Source organism: Microchirus variegatus, assembly GCF_963457635.1.
Source record: "Microchirus variegatus genome assembly, chromosome: 6".
Lineage (NCBI taxonomy): Eukaryota > Metazoa > Chordata > Actinopteri > Pleuronectiformes > Soleidae > Microchirus > Microchirus variegatus.
Window position 1 is genome coordinate 18037941 of NC_139807.1, and position 16790 is coordinate 18054730.

The window sequence follows — 16790 nt, forward strand, 5'->3', positions numbered from 1 at the left end:
AAATTTGCGATAGGACGATTTTTTTGTAAGGTAACACGTTCTCCTGCCTGCGTGCACATGCTTCAAACATGTAAATGTCCGTGCGGTTATATTTGAAAAAGTGTTTTCGTTTCGCGAACACAGACTGATGACGTCGCCATCGACCGGGGCGACAGAAAGAAAAAAAAAAGGGTCGTGGGACGTGTGGTGTGGTGGTGTGAGATAATCTCAGCTGCAGTGTAATCTGAGCCCTTGCTGACCTTTTCTTCTCGGAAGGAGATTCCCCGTTTGCTTTTGTAGCACTGCACTGCACCCGTCCTCCAGCCTGAAGCCAAGTGGAGGCTCTCACCCCACCTCCATCCACCTCCTGAAAAACTCTGATCCCATGCCAGAAAAAGCCCTGAGACTGGGGACCGGATCAGATTCCATCAAGTGTTCCTCCCGACCTGTTGTGTGTAAATAGGATACATTAAGAGGCTCTATTGCACATCTGATGCATATGGTCACGTGATGCCCGATGCAGTATAGTGGCATTAACATGCTTTACAGTATGTACGTGAGGGAGTTGGGATTGAAATGTGAAGTCATACTCTATTCATTCTCTTTCTACATCCTCCTTTCTTCCTGTGTTGCCGTCTGCTGCCAAACAGCAGCGATGGTCGGGAATCTCTGGCCTAAAAAAAAAACGACCAAAACCAGGAATTGATATTTCATCCGAGGAAACAATCTCTCCTGGTGAAGGTAGCAGTCCAGACAACAAGGAGAAATCAGAAGAAAAGGTCTTTGTAAAGCATTTATATTAACGCATCAGTGCATGCAGAGTTAAGTTCTTTGATAATAATGTGAAGATTATATTTGTGCTCTGTGTTTCACTATGGTAGGACATTTTCTTTATTTGTTTTTTTTTCTGGTTAATATAAATGAACTGAGGAATAATGAATTATTTATTTTGTACATAATGTTAATTTATTTTTTGTATTCATTTTTGCGTTATATATATTTTTTCTCTCTCTCCATGTTTTAGTTTTTCTTTTTTTTTTCTTTTTTCACGACCTGTGTTTGGCGGTTTCTTTTCGACGCTGTACAGAATGACGGTGCACACACACACACACACACACACACACACACACACACACATCTACTCAACGTGTCGAGTCAACGTTCTCTCCTCCTCTTCTTTGTCAGTGTACAGGAGTTGTTTTTAAAAACGATAAATATGAATAATGACAAATTAAACTAGCATCGATGAATGACCATACTATATACAGAGGCACAGGCATTCAGGCAGCCAGACGCATGATTGCATGGTTAAAACTTGCGCTGCTCAAAGCAAAAAAAACGCAGCAAGAAACATTTTAACAGAAGATCCAGTGTGTTGCCATCACAGTTTAAAGGAAAAAAAGTGTAATCTCTCTGATCATAATTCTTGATGATTCCTCTTGTTATTTGATGATATTTATGATTCTATGATTATTATGATTCTATTTATTATAGACATTATTCTTAATATTTAAGCTCTCTCTCTCTCTCTCTCTCTCTCTCTCTCTCTCTCTCTCTCTCTCTCTCTCTCTCTCTCTCTCTCTCTCTCTCTCTCTCTCTCTCTCTCTCGTTGCTCCTTGGTTGATTTTGTTGTGCTTCTTTGGGAGAGGTGAACCCCCTGGGAGACCCTGTGCCATAGAAATTGTGCCACGGTTCTGACTCTCTCTCTCTCTCTCTCTCTCTCTCTCTCTCTCTCTCTCTCTCTCTCTCTTGCTCTTTGTTTCCCGGTCTCTCTCTTTTTTTCTCTCTCTCTCTCTCCCTCACTCTCTTTCTGTTTTGACTCCCCCAGTCACTAACACTGTAAGCATGCCCCATGGGACGATCCACTTTTTTACTCTTGAATAAAATATGCATGAACCTTTGGTATGGATACTGTGCTTTTTATATCTTTAAGAGTGAGCGTGCACATGCACACACACACAGCCACACACACACACACACACACACACACACACACACACACACACACACACACACACACACACACACACACACACACACACACACACACACACACACACACACACACACACACACACACACACACACACGCACACACAATCTAATCACAAGCTAACCTTAAAACATAGCTTCACCTTAAAATATAATCATTTACGTTATGGGGAATTGGTTTTTGTCCCCATAAGAAAGACAAGTCCCCATAATATGTGTAAACAGATTTAGGTCCCCAGAACATTTGTAATACCTGGACAGACACAAACCCCCCCCCCCACCCCCTTTGTGGGGACCGGGCATAATGTCCCCACATGGAAAAATGTCCCTATAAAAAAGGTGTTTTGCCAGGAGGTGGTCCACACAAGCATAGAAAGACAAGATCACACACACACACACACACACACACACACACACACACACACACACACACACACACACACACACACACACACACACACACACACACACACACACACACACACACACACACACACACACACACAGAGCCGTCTCCATCAAGGCCGGTTGGACTGACAGGACCTGTTATAGAGCAGCTCAATAACAACATGTTCTCCTTCACCTAAATCACAGTCAGTGCTTTGCTCGAACTGAAAGTACAATCACTGTGCAAACATTAAGCAGTGAAGATTTAATTAATCTTTTATCACATGTAAACTCAGTCGCCGGACATATGAAGGAAGTAAATTGCAGCCTTTTTTGTTTTGTGGACTATTATTAACCAGTATGTAATCTGACACCATATAGGCTATATCTGATTCAAACAAGGACATTCATTTAACTCTCCACTCCCTAAAGGCGTGAAGGTTTGTATGTATTTTTAGTACATTTCCTGCCCCTGAATCCTTTGTTATTTGACATCCAGGTTCATTTCAGTTCATCATCAAACACTGAAGATACTGGTTGTTTTTTGAACATGAGTGAAAATAATCCAGAAATGACTCGAGTCTTTCCTCAGAGTCACTGAGGATGTGAGCATGTAACTCATATAATAATAATAATAATAATAATAATAATAATGCATTATAGTTGAAGGCGACATTTCAAGACACTCAACGTCGCCGTAAAACAACAAAATAATAACAACAAAAAATAACAGCAACGGGTAGAGAGTTAGAGAGAGTAGGACTGTTTAAAAATGTGGGTTTTCAGATAAGATTTGAAGATGGGGAATGAGACAATGTTCCTGATGCCCGGGGGGAGGGAGTTCCAGACCACCATGGGGGCAGAGCGGCTGAAGGCTCTGGCCCCCATGGTGGTCAGACGGGCAGGAGGCGCAATGAGGCTGATAGATGAGCCAGATCTTAGTGTCCGGGAAGGGGTGTTGATGTGAAGGAGGTCAGAGAGGTATGGGGGAGAGAGGTTATGGATGGCCTTGAAGGTGAGAAGCAGAATTTTGAAATCGATGTGGAATTTAACCGGAAGCCAGTGAAGCTGTTGCAGAAGAGGTGTAATTTGATTGATAGATGGGATCCTGGTGATGATGCGGGGGGCAGAGTTCTGAACCAATTGGAGTTTATGGATGGACTTGTGGGGAAGACCAATAAGAAGGGAGTTACAATAGTCAATCAAGGCGAGATGTGACCAGGGAGTGGACCAGGATAGCAGTGGTGTCAGGAGTAAGAGATGGGCGGAGACGGTTGATGCTGCGTAGGTGGTAATAGGCAGACTGAGTGGTGTTATTGATGTGGGTCTGGAATGAGAGAGTGCCGTCAAGGACAACACCCAGACTCTTAACCTGTAGGGAGGGGCAAACAGAGGAGTTATCGATGGGGATGGTGAAACTTGGAGTGTTGGTGAGAGTGGATTTGGAACCTATGAGGAGAACTTCGGTTTTGTCACTGTTGAGTTTCAGGAAATTGGAAGAGAACCAGGTTTTGATTTCTTGTAGACAGTTATAGACGGAGGAGGGCGGGAAGGTGGAGGTGGGTTTGGAAGAAAGGTAGAGCTGGGTGTCGTCCGCATAACAGTGGAAGTGGATATTGAATTTGCGGAAGATCTGACCAAGGGGGAGGAGATAGATGATGAACAGGATGGGGCCAAGTACAGAGCCTTGGGGAACACCAGAGGAGAGGGGAGATGGTTGGGATGTGAAGGTTTTCAACTGGATGAACTGAGGGCAGCCAGAGAGAAAAGATTTAAACCACTCCAGGGGTGTGTCGAAGATGCCAATAGATGCTAGTCTGTCGAGGAGGGTGGTATGGGAGATTGTGTCGAAGGCTGCACTCAGATCAAGGAGGATGAGGATGGATAATAGTCTGGAGTCAGCTGCCAACAGAAGGTCATTAGTCATTTTAAGGAGGGCTGTTTCTGTGCTGTGACATGGGCGGAATCCAGACTGGAACTGTTCATAAAGGTTATTGTTGTTGTGGAGATGTGCATGTATCTGTGAAGCCACTGCTTTCTCCAGAATCTTGGAGAGAAATGGTAGGTTGGAGATCGGTCGCAGGTTGTTAAAGTCACTGGGGTCTAAACCGGGTTTCTTAAGTATAGGTGTAACAGCAGCAGATTGAAGAGTGGGAGGTACAGAACCAGAGGTGAGAGAGTAGTGAATAATGGGAGTTATCAGAGGTAACAAGGAGGGGAGACAGGCAGTGACTAAGGAGGTAGGGAGGGGGTCAAGTTGACATGTAGATGTTTTAGATTTCTGGATGAGATCCAAAATGTCAGCAGCAGAGGGCAGTTGGAAGCTCGAGAATGCTTGGGAGAAGAGGGCATGAAAAACCGGAGGAGATGGAATGCAGGGGATTTGAGGGGTCAGTTGCTGGTGGATCCTCTGTATTTTTTCATTGAAAAATAACATTAGGGAGTTGCAGTGATCTGAGGAGTAAAACTGTGGAGGAAGTGAGTTCGGAGGGCGTAGTGTGTTGTTGAGGACTGAGAACAGGGCTCGAGTATTCCCATTACCAGCACTGATTAAACCTGCATAGTATTGAGATTTAACTGAGGAGAGGGTATCTTTGTAGAGAAGGATGTGGGTGTGATACATTTGTTTGTGAACGGAGAGTCCGGTTTTCTTGAAGAGCCGCTCTAGTTGACGTCCCTTGGCTTTGAGTTGTCGTAGATGCGGTGTGAACCAGGGAGCAGAGTTGATAAATGACAGTCTGAGTTTTAACAGGAGCAAGTGAATTCAGCAGGGAATGGAGGCAATGATTATGAGAGATGAGAGCTCTGCTAAATTAATATTTTTGATGTTTCAAAAAGAAATAAGCAGAGACTGCTTCACTTTTGTTAGTGTTAAGGTAGCGTTAAAAGATATTACCAAGTCAATGATCAATGAAATCCTTATTTGGCTTAGGTGGACGAGAGACAGTGACTAAAACAGTGGGAGTTGGACCGTTCAGTTGAAGAGCCATGGCTTCAAAAGATGAATATGCCGTCAGTTTGACAGACTAGATCTTCCAGGTCTCCACCTCCTCTTCCTGTGAGACGGGGCTGACTGGAGTAAACAAACCCAGGTGGTGTAGCTTCATTGAGCTGAGAGAAATCATTAAGTTGTTGCCACCTCTCAGTTAGACATAAAAAGTCATACTTGCGGTCGAGGAGCAGGTCATGCAGCATATCATTAGATTAGATCGCTCGAGGAGTAAATGTAACTGTCCACATTTATACAGCACATTTATGCGCAACATACACATTTACTGAGTGACGCTACAACAACATTTTAAAACCTTCAATGAGAGCTAAGTAACTTAATAAAATAAAAGATGTTTGCTGAAGATTAGCGATGAGCTGCTATGATTCCCATCAGATAAACTCACCTGCTACATCAGCTGAAAGGTCAGAGGTGGACGGTGACATGCGAAATCAGAATAGAATAAGATAAATATAAGAAATGTGAAAGCGATTTTCCAGATATTTCTCTGGATATTTGGCTGTGGTCAGGACAGTGTGACATTGAAGCAGCACACACCCTGTAAATGAGGAAGCTCATTTACATAAAGACCTTCGATGACAGAAAGGACATGGAAAAATGCAGTGGCACAGGATTGTTGTTGTTGTTAGGATGTGTAACTGTGACACTGTTAATGTGTGTGAGCGTTCATACTAAATACCAGCTGAGAAGATATTGAGCTCTTGAAGTAACACCATTATCACAAATGTTAACATACAGTGGTGTTAATATGTTTGTCTTTTCACAGGAGGCAGATTTATTCCCAATAATCATCATTCTCCTCTTCCTCACAAATACTTCACACACAGTTATAGTGAAATTAGATTAAGATGGAGCGAGACATAAGGTGACTCTAATTATTATTATTTCATTTATTACAATTATTCTGTTTTTTGTTCCATTTTTTACACACTCCACACAGTCAAAATTCCTCATTACCACCAGAGGACACGTGCACACTGGTGGTACATGTACCACAGTTTGAGAACCATGGATCTACATCACTGATGGCAGTGGTGATGAAGGACTGACTTTCTCACTAAAAAACAGCAAAAACGTGCATTTGAGAAGCTCAGGCAAGTGAATTTGTTTGCATCTTTTCCTTCATAAATAAACAAATGAAATGGTGCCATTTCATTTTGTGTCAGCTAGTAGGTGCATGCTGGAGTAAAAAAGGCTTCTAAGGTGTGTAGATATTGGCTCAGGTCTAAGTTTCTGTGCTTAAAACGAATGAGGAACAGGAAGAAACTTGTATTTCTGTTAATTACCTTTAGCCTCTCTTAGTTGCTGAAGAGAGACATGGATTCCCCTCCACTAACATTCAAAAAACACCAGACATCCACCAAGTATACTGACAGACTAACATCTGCAAAAAAAGGGTTGAGGAGTTGAAAGTGTACATGTGTCATGCAGTCGTTCATCTTTTCAAAAGACGATGTAAATAAGAACATTTTATCACACACAAAAACAAACTAAACAACATAAGACAGATCTTTTCCAACCTGAGATGACAATTGGTTTGGTCCTTGTCAACAACACGAGCCTCCATGACAACACTGATCCCAGGAAACCACTGCAGAGACAGACAGAGAGCAGAACAACACAAATAAGTCAACATAAGTGTGTTTTTACTTGATTTAACACACAGGCATGCCATGTACATGCATATTTGCTTGTGTTCATTGTCTTTGCTGTTCTTAAACGTCTTTTGAATGGGAAAATAAAGGTTTTGTTTAATTTGTTCAGCAAAGAGTTATTAACAGCTCTTCCACAGTGAAATGCAATTTGACCGGTAGCCACGGTGACACTTGCTGTAGAGTACAAATTGGTTATCGTTGCAAAATATAAAGTTTTATGACGAGCAAAAAACTTTTTAATTTGTCTCTCTTGCACTTGCTTTGAGAAACTAAAAAAACGAAAAAGCTCAACAATGATGAAGTGTGTGTGTGTGTGCGTGTGCGTGTGCGTGCGTGTTACAGGTACAGACAGGGAGTGCAAACTTCCAGGAAATCAAAATTGAAAGTGTTGGACTGTGAGTGAAAAGGTGGAGAGAGCAGAAAAGGAGCGTCAGAAGCAGAGCGAGAACAGAAGGAAAGGAAATCACAACAAGGTTAGTCCATTTAATCTTTTATGTTTGATAGATTTGATAACGACTATATAAACTAATCCAGTTTTTAGCATTTGTGGCTTTTACCTGACATCACCTTTAAATGTTTGTTTTTATCATGACTGTACTGCGCTTTACGCCTCAGCCACGTCTCATTTTCACATCTGCTGTCAGTTCAAAATGCTGCTGCTCGTCCTTTAACAGCAATTGCAGGGTTTTCTTTACACTGTGAGGACATCAGAATCAGAGTGTGTTAGAGTGCAATTTATTTCTGGAATACAAAAAAATGATGCCATTAAAATGAAATTATTTAGAAACAAAGCAGACTGTTCATAGAGAAACGAAATATCCTTGTCCTTTTCCTGATGTGCATTCATTTTCCATCACTTTATCCTCCACAACGTACAGAGACGAACATTCACACCTATTGTTATTGTTGTTACTTCCTGTTTTGACCGTGTATATGAAGACACAGTGTATACTGCACCACTTCAATCATCATTTAAACTTGAGTAGTATAAATGTGTTTCTCAAGCCCGGATCATTTAAGACGCACTGGTTTGACAAAGTTTAGCCATCAGTGTCACGTCTGTTATTTAAAGTGACATCGAGTCTCTACTCCCTGACAGATGCGAAGCCAACAAGATGCTCTCATCCCGCTGCCTCGGGGGAATTTACCTAAGGTGTGCGCTGCGACGCTGGCTGCCATAACAATAGGAGGCATCATGTTTCTGTCTCCTGAAAGGTTATTTGGCTGGGTTGCTATGGCAACACTTGTCCTGACCCTTGGCCCTCTGCTGCACGGGCTCTGTCTGCTGGCAGAGGAGATGCTGCACCACTCAAACACAAGGTGAGATATGAGATGGAGTAAAGAGGAAAGAGCTCCTCTGGTTATTAACTATGTATAAGTGCCGGTGTGTACGAGTAAGTAACAGCCGCACAGACAGTCTTACAGCTCAGTGTTCTACTTTTAAGTCTTTCAATAACAAAGTTTTACAGTTACAGTGACAATTTTCATTGCTGTAGAACTATTTTTGATTAAATATTTGCCAACAGTATAATTTAATTGAGCATTCAACAGTATTGTGCTTTACCCAGGTATCGAGGGCGGCTGAGTCGTGTGCCTTCAGCCTGTGGTTTGGGGGGAAAGACTCTGCTGGCTGCAGTGTCGGCCGTCCTCCGGATCTACGTGCTTGGATCTCCTCTGCCCGACAGTGGGCAATCCTGGACACTCATCGTCCTAGTGCCCATTCTGTACGCGCTGTTCAAGAGCCTGGGCTTCCTGGTAAGAACGCCCCAACTGTGTTTTTCATTTTCCTCCTTCGACTGTAGAGCAAACACACCAAAAACACACATTTGAAATGTCACAAGGCAAATGACTGAAATGTGCTAGACACAACTCCATAGTCTATAATAATAGCTGATATAATGTTAAAGCAGTGTCATTTAGAAAATTTAACCTCACATGGCATCCATGGAGTAATTCAATACTATTAATTAGTAATAGTTTACATTGTATACTAAAAAAATACAATAATTATATAGTCTTTCTTTCTTTCTTTCTTTCTTTCTTTCTTTCTTTCTTTCTTTCTTTCTGCCATTAAAGATGTTTAAAAACCCAATGAACAGGCTTCTTCAACTTTCACTCTGGAGAAAACAGCACTCTGTAATGATTAACGTCATATAAATAATGATCAATACGAACTGATGTCTAAATTGTATATAGTTATAACGTTTATCATCCAGTCCTACATTCACACCGTTTACATTTAGATCACATTAAGAGTTTTGGGTTAGAGTTAAATAATAGCTCCGATTCAGCAAAAGAGGACTTCACTTCCGACAGAAGAGTCCCTGTGTTGAAACACTTGCCATTGATATGTCATTTCTGGAGTTAAAAATAGACTCAGTGTTCATCTTCATCATGACAATCACACTGTCCTCAGAGAATTGTATCAACGTCCCTCAGACTCTTTACAGCAAGTCAGGCTTTGTTCTGTTTCTATATCTGAGAAGATATTTGTCCAGTTTGGCTGCAGGGATGTCCCCTGTTCTCTGCCGTGCACCTTTAGACAGGTGTTAGGCAGCTCCGGAGCAGAGGGTGAGGTGACATCTGTGTGTGTGTTCGGTGTGCAGGGTCCATCGGAGGTGGAGGTGTCGGACATCTGTGAGGGAAGGAAGATGAACGTGGCCCACGGCCTGGCCTGGTCCTTCTACCTGGGTTACTTACGACTGGTTCTGCCACGTCAGTAATGCCAAAACACACTCACACACTGCTGTATTATACACTATTATACTATGTCTGTGTTTATGATTTTATGTCCACACTCATTTAACAACTAAAGGGATAGTTCAGGGTTTTAGAGGTAGAGCACATTGAGTGTGCAGCCTGTTTGGAGACAGGAGAACTAGAACTCCATTTTTGTTGTAGAAAAAAATCAACAAGATATTATTAACTTTTAGTAATATTTGAAATACTGTCAATGATTTACCAGCAGGTCTGCTGCATCATAACACATACATACATGCAGAGGTGCAAAGAGTACTGAAATATTCTACTCGAGTAAAAGTACCACTATTTTCATCACAAGTGCAAGTAAAAAAGTTATTTAGTTACTTTTTTTTTTTAAACAAGGTTCTTTCTTGTGTCGTGCAAAAAGGACAAGGGGACAAACATCTCACATGAATTGTAAAAGGCAAACCTTTACAAGTTAAAGTGCTGACAAAATAAAATAGGGAAACCCAAATCAGTCAAAATGGGTCAAAGTTCACAAAGGTTCTCACATAGGGAGCTTAATTAACGCCAATTCACCTCGTCACCTCGTCATTCACCTGTCCTTGTCGTTCACCTGTCCTCATCTTTCACTTGTCCTCGTCTTTCACCTGTCCTACTCTTTCACCCTACCTCATCATTCACCTGTCCTCATCATTCACCCTTCCTCTTCATTCACCTGTCCTCATAGTTCCCCTGTCTTCATAGTTCACCTGTCCTCGTCATTCACCTTGCCTCATCTTTCACCTGTCCTCATCATTCACCTGTCCTCATAGTTCACCAGTCCACATCATTCACCGGTCCTCATCATTCACCTGTCCTCATAGTTCACCAGTCCTCATCATTCACCTGTCCTCATCTTTCACCTGTTCTCATAGTTCACCTGTCCTTGTCATTCACCTGTCCTCATCATTCACCTGTCCTCATCTTTCACCTATCCTCATCATTCACCTGTCCTCATAGTTCACCTGTCCTCATCTTTCACCTGTCCTCGTTCACCTGTCCTCATAGTTCACCTGTCCTTTTCGTTCACCTGCAAGTAGACAAAAAAACCTTCTCAATTACAGTAAGGCGAGTACATGTCTAATGTCTTTGACGGCATGGTAAACCTATGGTGAACATTGGGAATACTGTTGGGTTACTTATTTTCTCAGTTGGACGTTGAATTATCTTTTCCGTCTTCATTCACATCAAAACAACACATATTGTGGTTCCCTCTCCAAACAGATACTCAGCTGAACATTGTCTACTATAACTGGGCATAAGTACCATATTTGTAGCTGTATGAATGAATATGAACATATATAACATATATAAATAACTGTCTTTCTGTGTCTCAGGTTTGAAGGATTCAATCAAATCATTTTGTGCCACTCATCAATCCAGCGGTCTCTACTGGGGCCGCGGCTCCAGGAAGCTGCTCATCCTGATTCCTCTTAACACCAACATCTCTCACAAGCTGGAAGACGAGGACGACAACATTCGTTTCCATGACAACCTGCCAAACAACGAGATAGACAGGGCAGGGGTCCGCGGCCGGGTCTACAAGCACAGCGTCTACAGAGTTCTGGCAGAGGACGGGAAGGTAGGTGGAGATGTAATATAGCAGAGTTACAGGTTCCACTTTAAGTTGATCTAAGTTCAAGTGTATGAGATTACAGGCAGACGCATATATCTCCCAGAGAAGCTGCTGCTTCAGCGCTAAACTACTTGTGCTGTAATTCAGTTCTTATTGCCAGCGTGGGTTCAGAGACTCCGTGTGCTGATATTTTCTCCTTTGATAAGATTTGTAAAGACTTCATATCATAAATGTGACAGAGAGAGAGAGGGAGTCACAGTAAAGTGACACTCAGGGGATGGTTTCTCTATATTGTTTTTCAGCTTTTCAAGATGACACATCAGTGTGTTTTATATCCACTGTTTCTGATGCAGTAAATCTAATAGAGATTTCACTCTGACTGGGCTTCGTAGTTTAGTCGAGGGAAACATGAAAATCCTGTGTTTCAACAGTATTTCACAGGTGCAAGTTGATTATGAATGTTTATTCCATTTACTTGTTTAAAGGTGCCATATGTAAGAATGTGGCCAAAAACAGTTACTACATTCAAATTCAAAATACCGAGGTCTTTTAGGTTTCGTTTTCTGTCGTAACTGGCAACCTGTGGTTGCTCGGCAGCTGAGACGCTACTGACTGCAATGATTGGTAGACAGCGGTAGGTGGCGCCACATGCCAAAACACGATTTCAAAACATAAACATGATTTGCAGTCTGCAAAATATTTTTTTCATATTATTTAGGCTGTACTGTTGTTGGTGAGTTCAGTTTGTTAAATGAACATTATTCCTGAGTCTCTGTGACATATTAGGAGGATCTATGGCCAGTTGCTTTAGAGTTATTACATAATGCACCTTTAAAATGTGTGCCTATGACGCACATGGATGAGATAAGATAGTCCTTTATTAGTCCTGCAGTGGGTAAATTTGCATTTTCACAAACGCGCATGAGTTAGGTCACTTACAAAACGTGCACATGGCCAAAATGGCTGCCACATTCAAAATGGCTGACTTCCTGTTGAGTTGAGGCCATGGTTTTGTTCGTCTTGGGCTGTGAGTTCCCACACAGTTTCGCGAAATTTGGTGCAACTTAATTTTGTCTAGCTCTTTCCACATTTTGCCTTGGGGGTGCTATAGAGGCCTGGAGCAACGCACTTGTTCGGGCACTAACGTGCAAAGTTTCAGAGTTTTTTTTATGCACGTTAACCCCCTCAGAAATGACTGCAAAGACACAGAATAATAATAATAATAATAATAATGATCTTAAGGATAACGATAGGTTCCTCGCACAAGTTTGTGCCAGGAGCCGTTTCAGCCCCTGGCGTTCATGCTCGGGCCCTAAAAAACATGAATGTTACTGTATCACATCTTTGACATTAAGATGTGTGTTGTCCTTTTTTAGATAGATGAGGTAAATATAATCTGCACATCTGGCCACGTGTTTCACCAGATTTGACTTCGGTTTTGATATATTTGAAGTGCGAGTGTGTAACCTTTGGACTTGTGACTCTCAATGACGTTTCAGCATCTCATTTATTTCACTGCTGAAAAGTTTTTATTTTATTTTATTTTATTTTAACCTTCACGGACCATGATGAGTCCTATGAAGCTACTTGGGCCATACAACTAAAATTATATTTGACTGATTGATTGAACATTGACCTAAATGAGCCACGGTACTATTCAACAAAGGTTACATAGTATTACTTTAAATAAACATTTGTACCTACCTTTATTACTAAAGTACATTTTTAATAGTAAGACGTTCACTTGTAGTGATTTAGTCATTCAAGTACAAAATCAGACAACTCTTGATGACTATGATGATGACGACATGTCACGGTCTAATCCTTACTGAATGACTGACACATTGATTGATATACATTCATTATACTCTAAATATTACAGCGTAAACATCAGAGTTTTCTGGTCTTGAACGTCTTTAGAAGTACACAGACCTGTTTTTCAACTAAGCCAACTATCACTCTGAGACGCATTAAGAGAAATATTGTAAAAGTACAGCAGCTCCAGACTATTCTTTCTCTTTCAGTACACAGCATGAGCACCACCTTGTGGCTAAATATGAGAATTCACCGGTAGAGTAACTGCGCCATCTATCGGTTCCATGTGGTAATTAAGCATTACTGGTGCTTTTAAGGATTATCTGTCAGGAAAATGCATCATCTGTCTTTATTTAATGTCTTCGTGTGTGTGCGTGTGTGTGTGTGTGTGTGTGTGTACAGGCCCATGACTGTGTGGCAGAGTACGCCACACCTTTGCTGACTTTCTACAACATGTCCCAGGAGAGCAGTGCTGGATTTGGGGAGCCTGAGCGCAGGCAGCAGGTCCTGCTCTTCTACAGAACCCTGCAGAACATTCTGGAGCAGTCGCTGGAGTGTCGAAACCGCTACAGACTCATCCTGCTCAATGGTCAGAGAGTTCTCTCAATGGGATTACACTTTTTTATTTTAGTTTGCCAATCAGGACTTTTCTGTTAATAGATTTGTTTTGCAATGTTTCTGTAAAAGTGAAAGAAACTAAAATGAAGAGTTTAGGTCAGTGTTAGGAAATAATGCAAACCTTTTATATCTTTGTGTTAATTATAATATTTTCCCTCCAGATGAGCATGATGACGACCCTCACTTCCTGTCCAAGACCATCCTCGGACACCTGCAGCAGCAGGAGAAGGAAGAGTTCTGCCTCACACCACCACCTAAGCAGGACACAGTGCACCCGTTAGCAGGCGTCCGGCCCTGTGCTCCACACGGTGACTGGCGGCACATAGAGGCAGAGAGCAGGGAGCCCACGCTCATGATCAGTCTGGATAAACCTCAACCTCTGAAGGAACCTGTTGAGATCACTGACCATTTCCAAGAGGCACTAAAATAAACACATGCTATAAACACACAGACACAGCACAGCATTCACAGTGAGGACATGTAATGCATTCCATAGCCCCTTAGCCTTACTGTAACCATCACAACTAAATGCCTAACCTTAACCCTAAAACTAAGTCTCAACTGGACAGAACATGAGGACCAGCCAAAATGTCCTCACTTTCCCAAAATGTCTTCACTCCCTTTAGTCCCTATAGTAATAATTTGGTCACACACTCACATTCTTAGTGAGGACACTCATAGACATAATGCATTCCTTCACCCCTTAGCCTAACCTTAGAGGTCAAATGTGTAACATACACCATATGGACAAAGGTATGAATTCAGGTCTTTCAATCAGGCTTCATCTCATCTCCAATGAAGGAGAACACTTCAGCATATCAAGACTTTTTGGACAATGCTATACTTCCAAGCAATGATTGTGCCCCAGTGCACAAAGCAAGGACTATAAAGACATGGTTTGACTGAGTGTGGAAGAGGTTGTGCTGACCTCAACCCCATCGAGCACCTTTGGGATGAACTGGATCAGAGATTGTGAGCCAGACCTTCTCGTCCAACATCAGTGCCCATCTGACCTCATCAATGCTCTACAGAAGGACACAAATACACATAGAAATACTTTAAAATGTTGAGGAAAGTCTTCCAAGAAGAGAGGAAACTGTTCTAACTCTAAAACGGGGAACAACTCTATATTCAAGTACTGTATGTGTGTTTTGACATTGCAATCACTGGTGGTGGAATGGTCAAGCGTCCGAATACTTTTGTCCATATGGTGTATATAGGAACATTAACTGTGAGAATTTCAATATGCCATCCATAAATGTGTTTGTAGAAGTGTGAGATTGTTTTAAAACAAAAATCATTGGTAACCTTTTATAAGAAGTACACACTGTAAGGATTAGTTAAGCATTAATAAATATTTAATTACACGCATGAATACTCATTAGTGTGTAGTTTATAAACACAGTTTATTCATGTGCTGATGTGTTAGCCTGTACTGAGCTGATGTGATGAGTAAAACATATATATGTGTTTATGAACTACATACTAATGAGTAATCTTGCGGTATAAATGATGAATTCAATATTTATTCATGTTTAACTAATGCTAATAGTGGGTATTTATTATAAAGCAGGGGTGTCAAACTCAAATACAGAGTGGGCCAACTTTTTAAAATGAACAAAGCCGCGGGCCAAGGTTGAACAATTTAACCTTTTAATAGGGACCCAAACAAGTTTTGCATTGAATATTGAACAAGCAAGGCTTATATAACTTTATAGTGACATGCAAAATCGAGTTTCAAATAATAATAATAATAATAATAATAATAAATAAAAAAAATCAATGGCATATCAAATAAAATTTAAATAAAAATTGAATGCACCTTAAATACAGGATAAGCGGTAGATAATGGATGGATAAAAATTGAATGCCTCTTTCCTATTTGCAGCCTTCTGAGGTAAATATCAAAATAAACTTTTTCCACAGGGTAATAATACATTTGAAAATAAAATAACAATAATGAATGAATCAAACATTCAAGCCTTGAAGTAGCAAGAGAAAGTGCATGAATAAAATGTTAATTATTGCTCAGTTTGCTACACTGATTTGCTTTAACACTGAATGTGGAACAAGCAACGCTTATATAACTTAATAGTGCAAAATCAACTTTCAAAAAACAAACGAAAAAACATCAATGGCATATTAAATAAAATTTAAATAAAAAATGTAATGCCTCTTTTCTATTTGCAGCCTTCTGAGGTAAATATCATCATTAACTTTTTCCACAAGCTAATAAATTTGAAAATAAAATAACAATGAACACAAAACAACAGCAGAGCATTATGGGATTTGTAGTATTAGCGGTGAATGCTGATGAAATTACACGGCGGGGCTAAATTTGGCCCGCGGGCCAGAGTTTGACACCCATGTTATAAAGTGTAACCAAAAAGGTTGATTTTCGTAGCATTAGAATAATTAGTATAATTAGAATAATAAAGTCAAATATTACATTGACTGAACAGTGTGTAAGAATTAGTGTGATCTGAATGAGCAATACATTAAATTATGTATTGGTGGATTTGAGCTTTGTGTTCATTTGGGTGAATCTATTTGCATAATAAGCACTCAGCGGTGCCCAGCACATCAGGGCTTATAACACCAAACAAAGATGACCACATAACATCTAACAATATATACATTGACAATTTTATAGTGATAGTTCTCCTGGAAAAAACAGAAACAACAAAAGCAGTCATTAAGTTTGGTACAATATTCTCTTTCTTATTAACCACACATTGTCTAACAACCAAAGCAACATCACATTCAGAAAGCCAAAATAGACCTGGGTTCTTCCCCTGGACTTTTAAACTAAATGTTCCTTTGCTTATTGTATTCAGGACAGTGGAGCAGAACATGAAATTCATCCTCAAAAACATTCAAATCACATAAACGCTGCTCTTCATCTGCTATCTTCATACCTGCCTGTTTCAACTCCTTCATTAAAATGTCAAACAAGGTTCAGATTCAAACATTAGCATATGTGCTTTGTTTAATCCAGATCTGCTCTCAATGA

The 16790-nt window shown here is 40.8% G+C and overlaps 1 protein-coding gene across 1 annotated transcript; it reads left to right on the forward strand.

Annotated features, from left to right (window-relative positions):
- Positions 1-8122: 8122 nt before the first annotated feature.
- Positions 8123-14207, forward strand: sting1 (stimulator of interferon response cGAMP interactor 1; the record flags this gene model as incomplete). The annotated part of the gene is made up of 6 exons (XM_083890814.1): positions 8123-8343; positions 8592-8778; positions 9630-9738; positions 11106-11350; positions 13562-13748; positions 13939-14207. 6 exons carry the CDS (start codon positions 8123-8125, stop codon positions 14205-14207), a joined length of 1218 nt encoding a protein of 405 aa, XP_083746940.1.
- Between the last annotated feature and the right edge of the window lie 2583 nt (positions 14208-16790).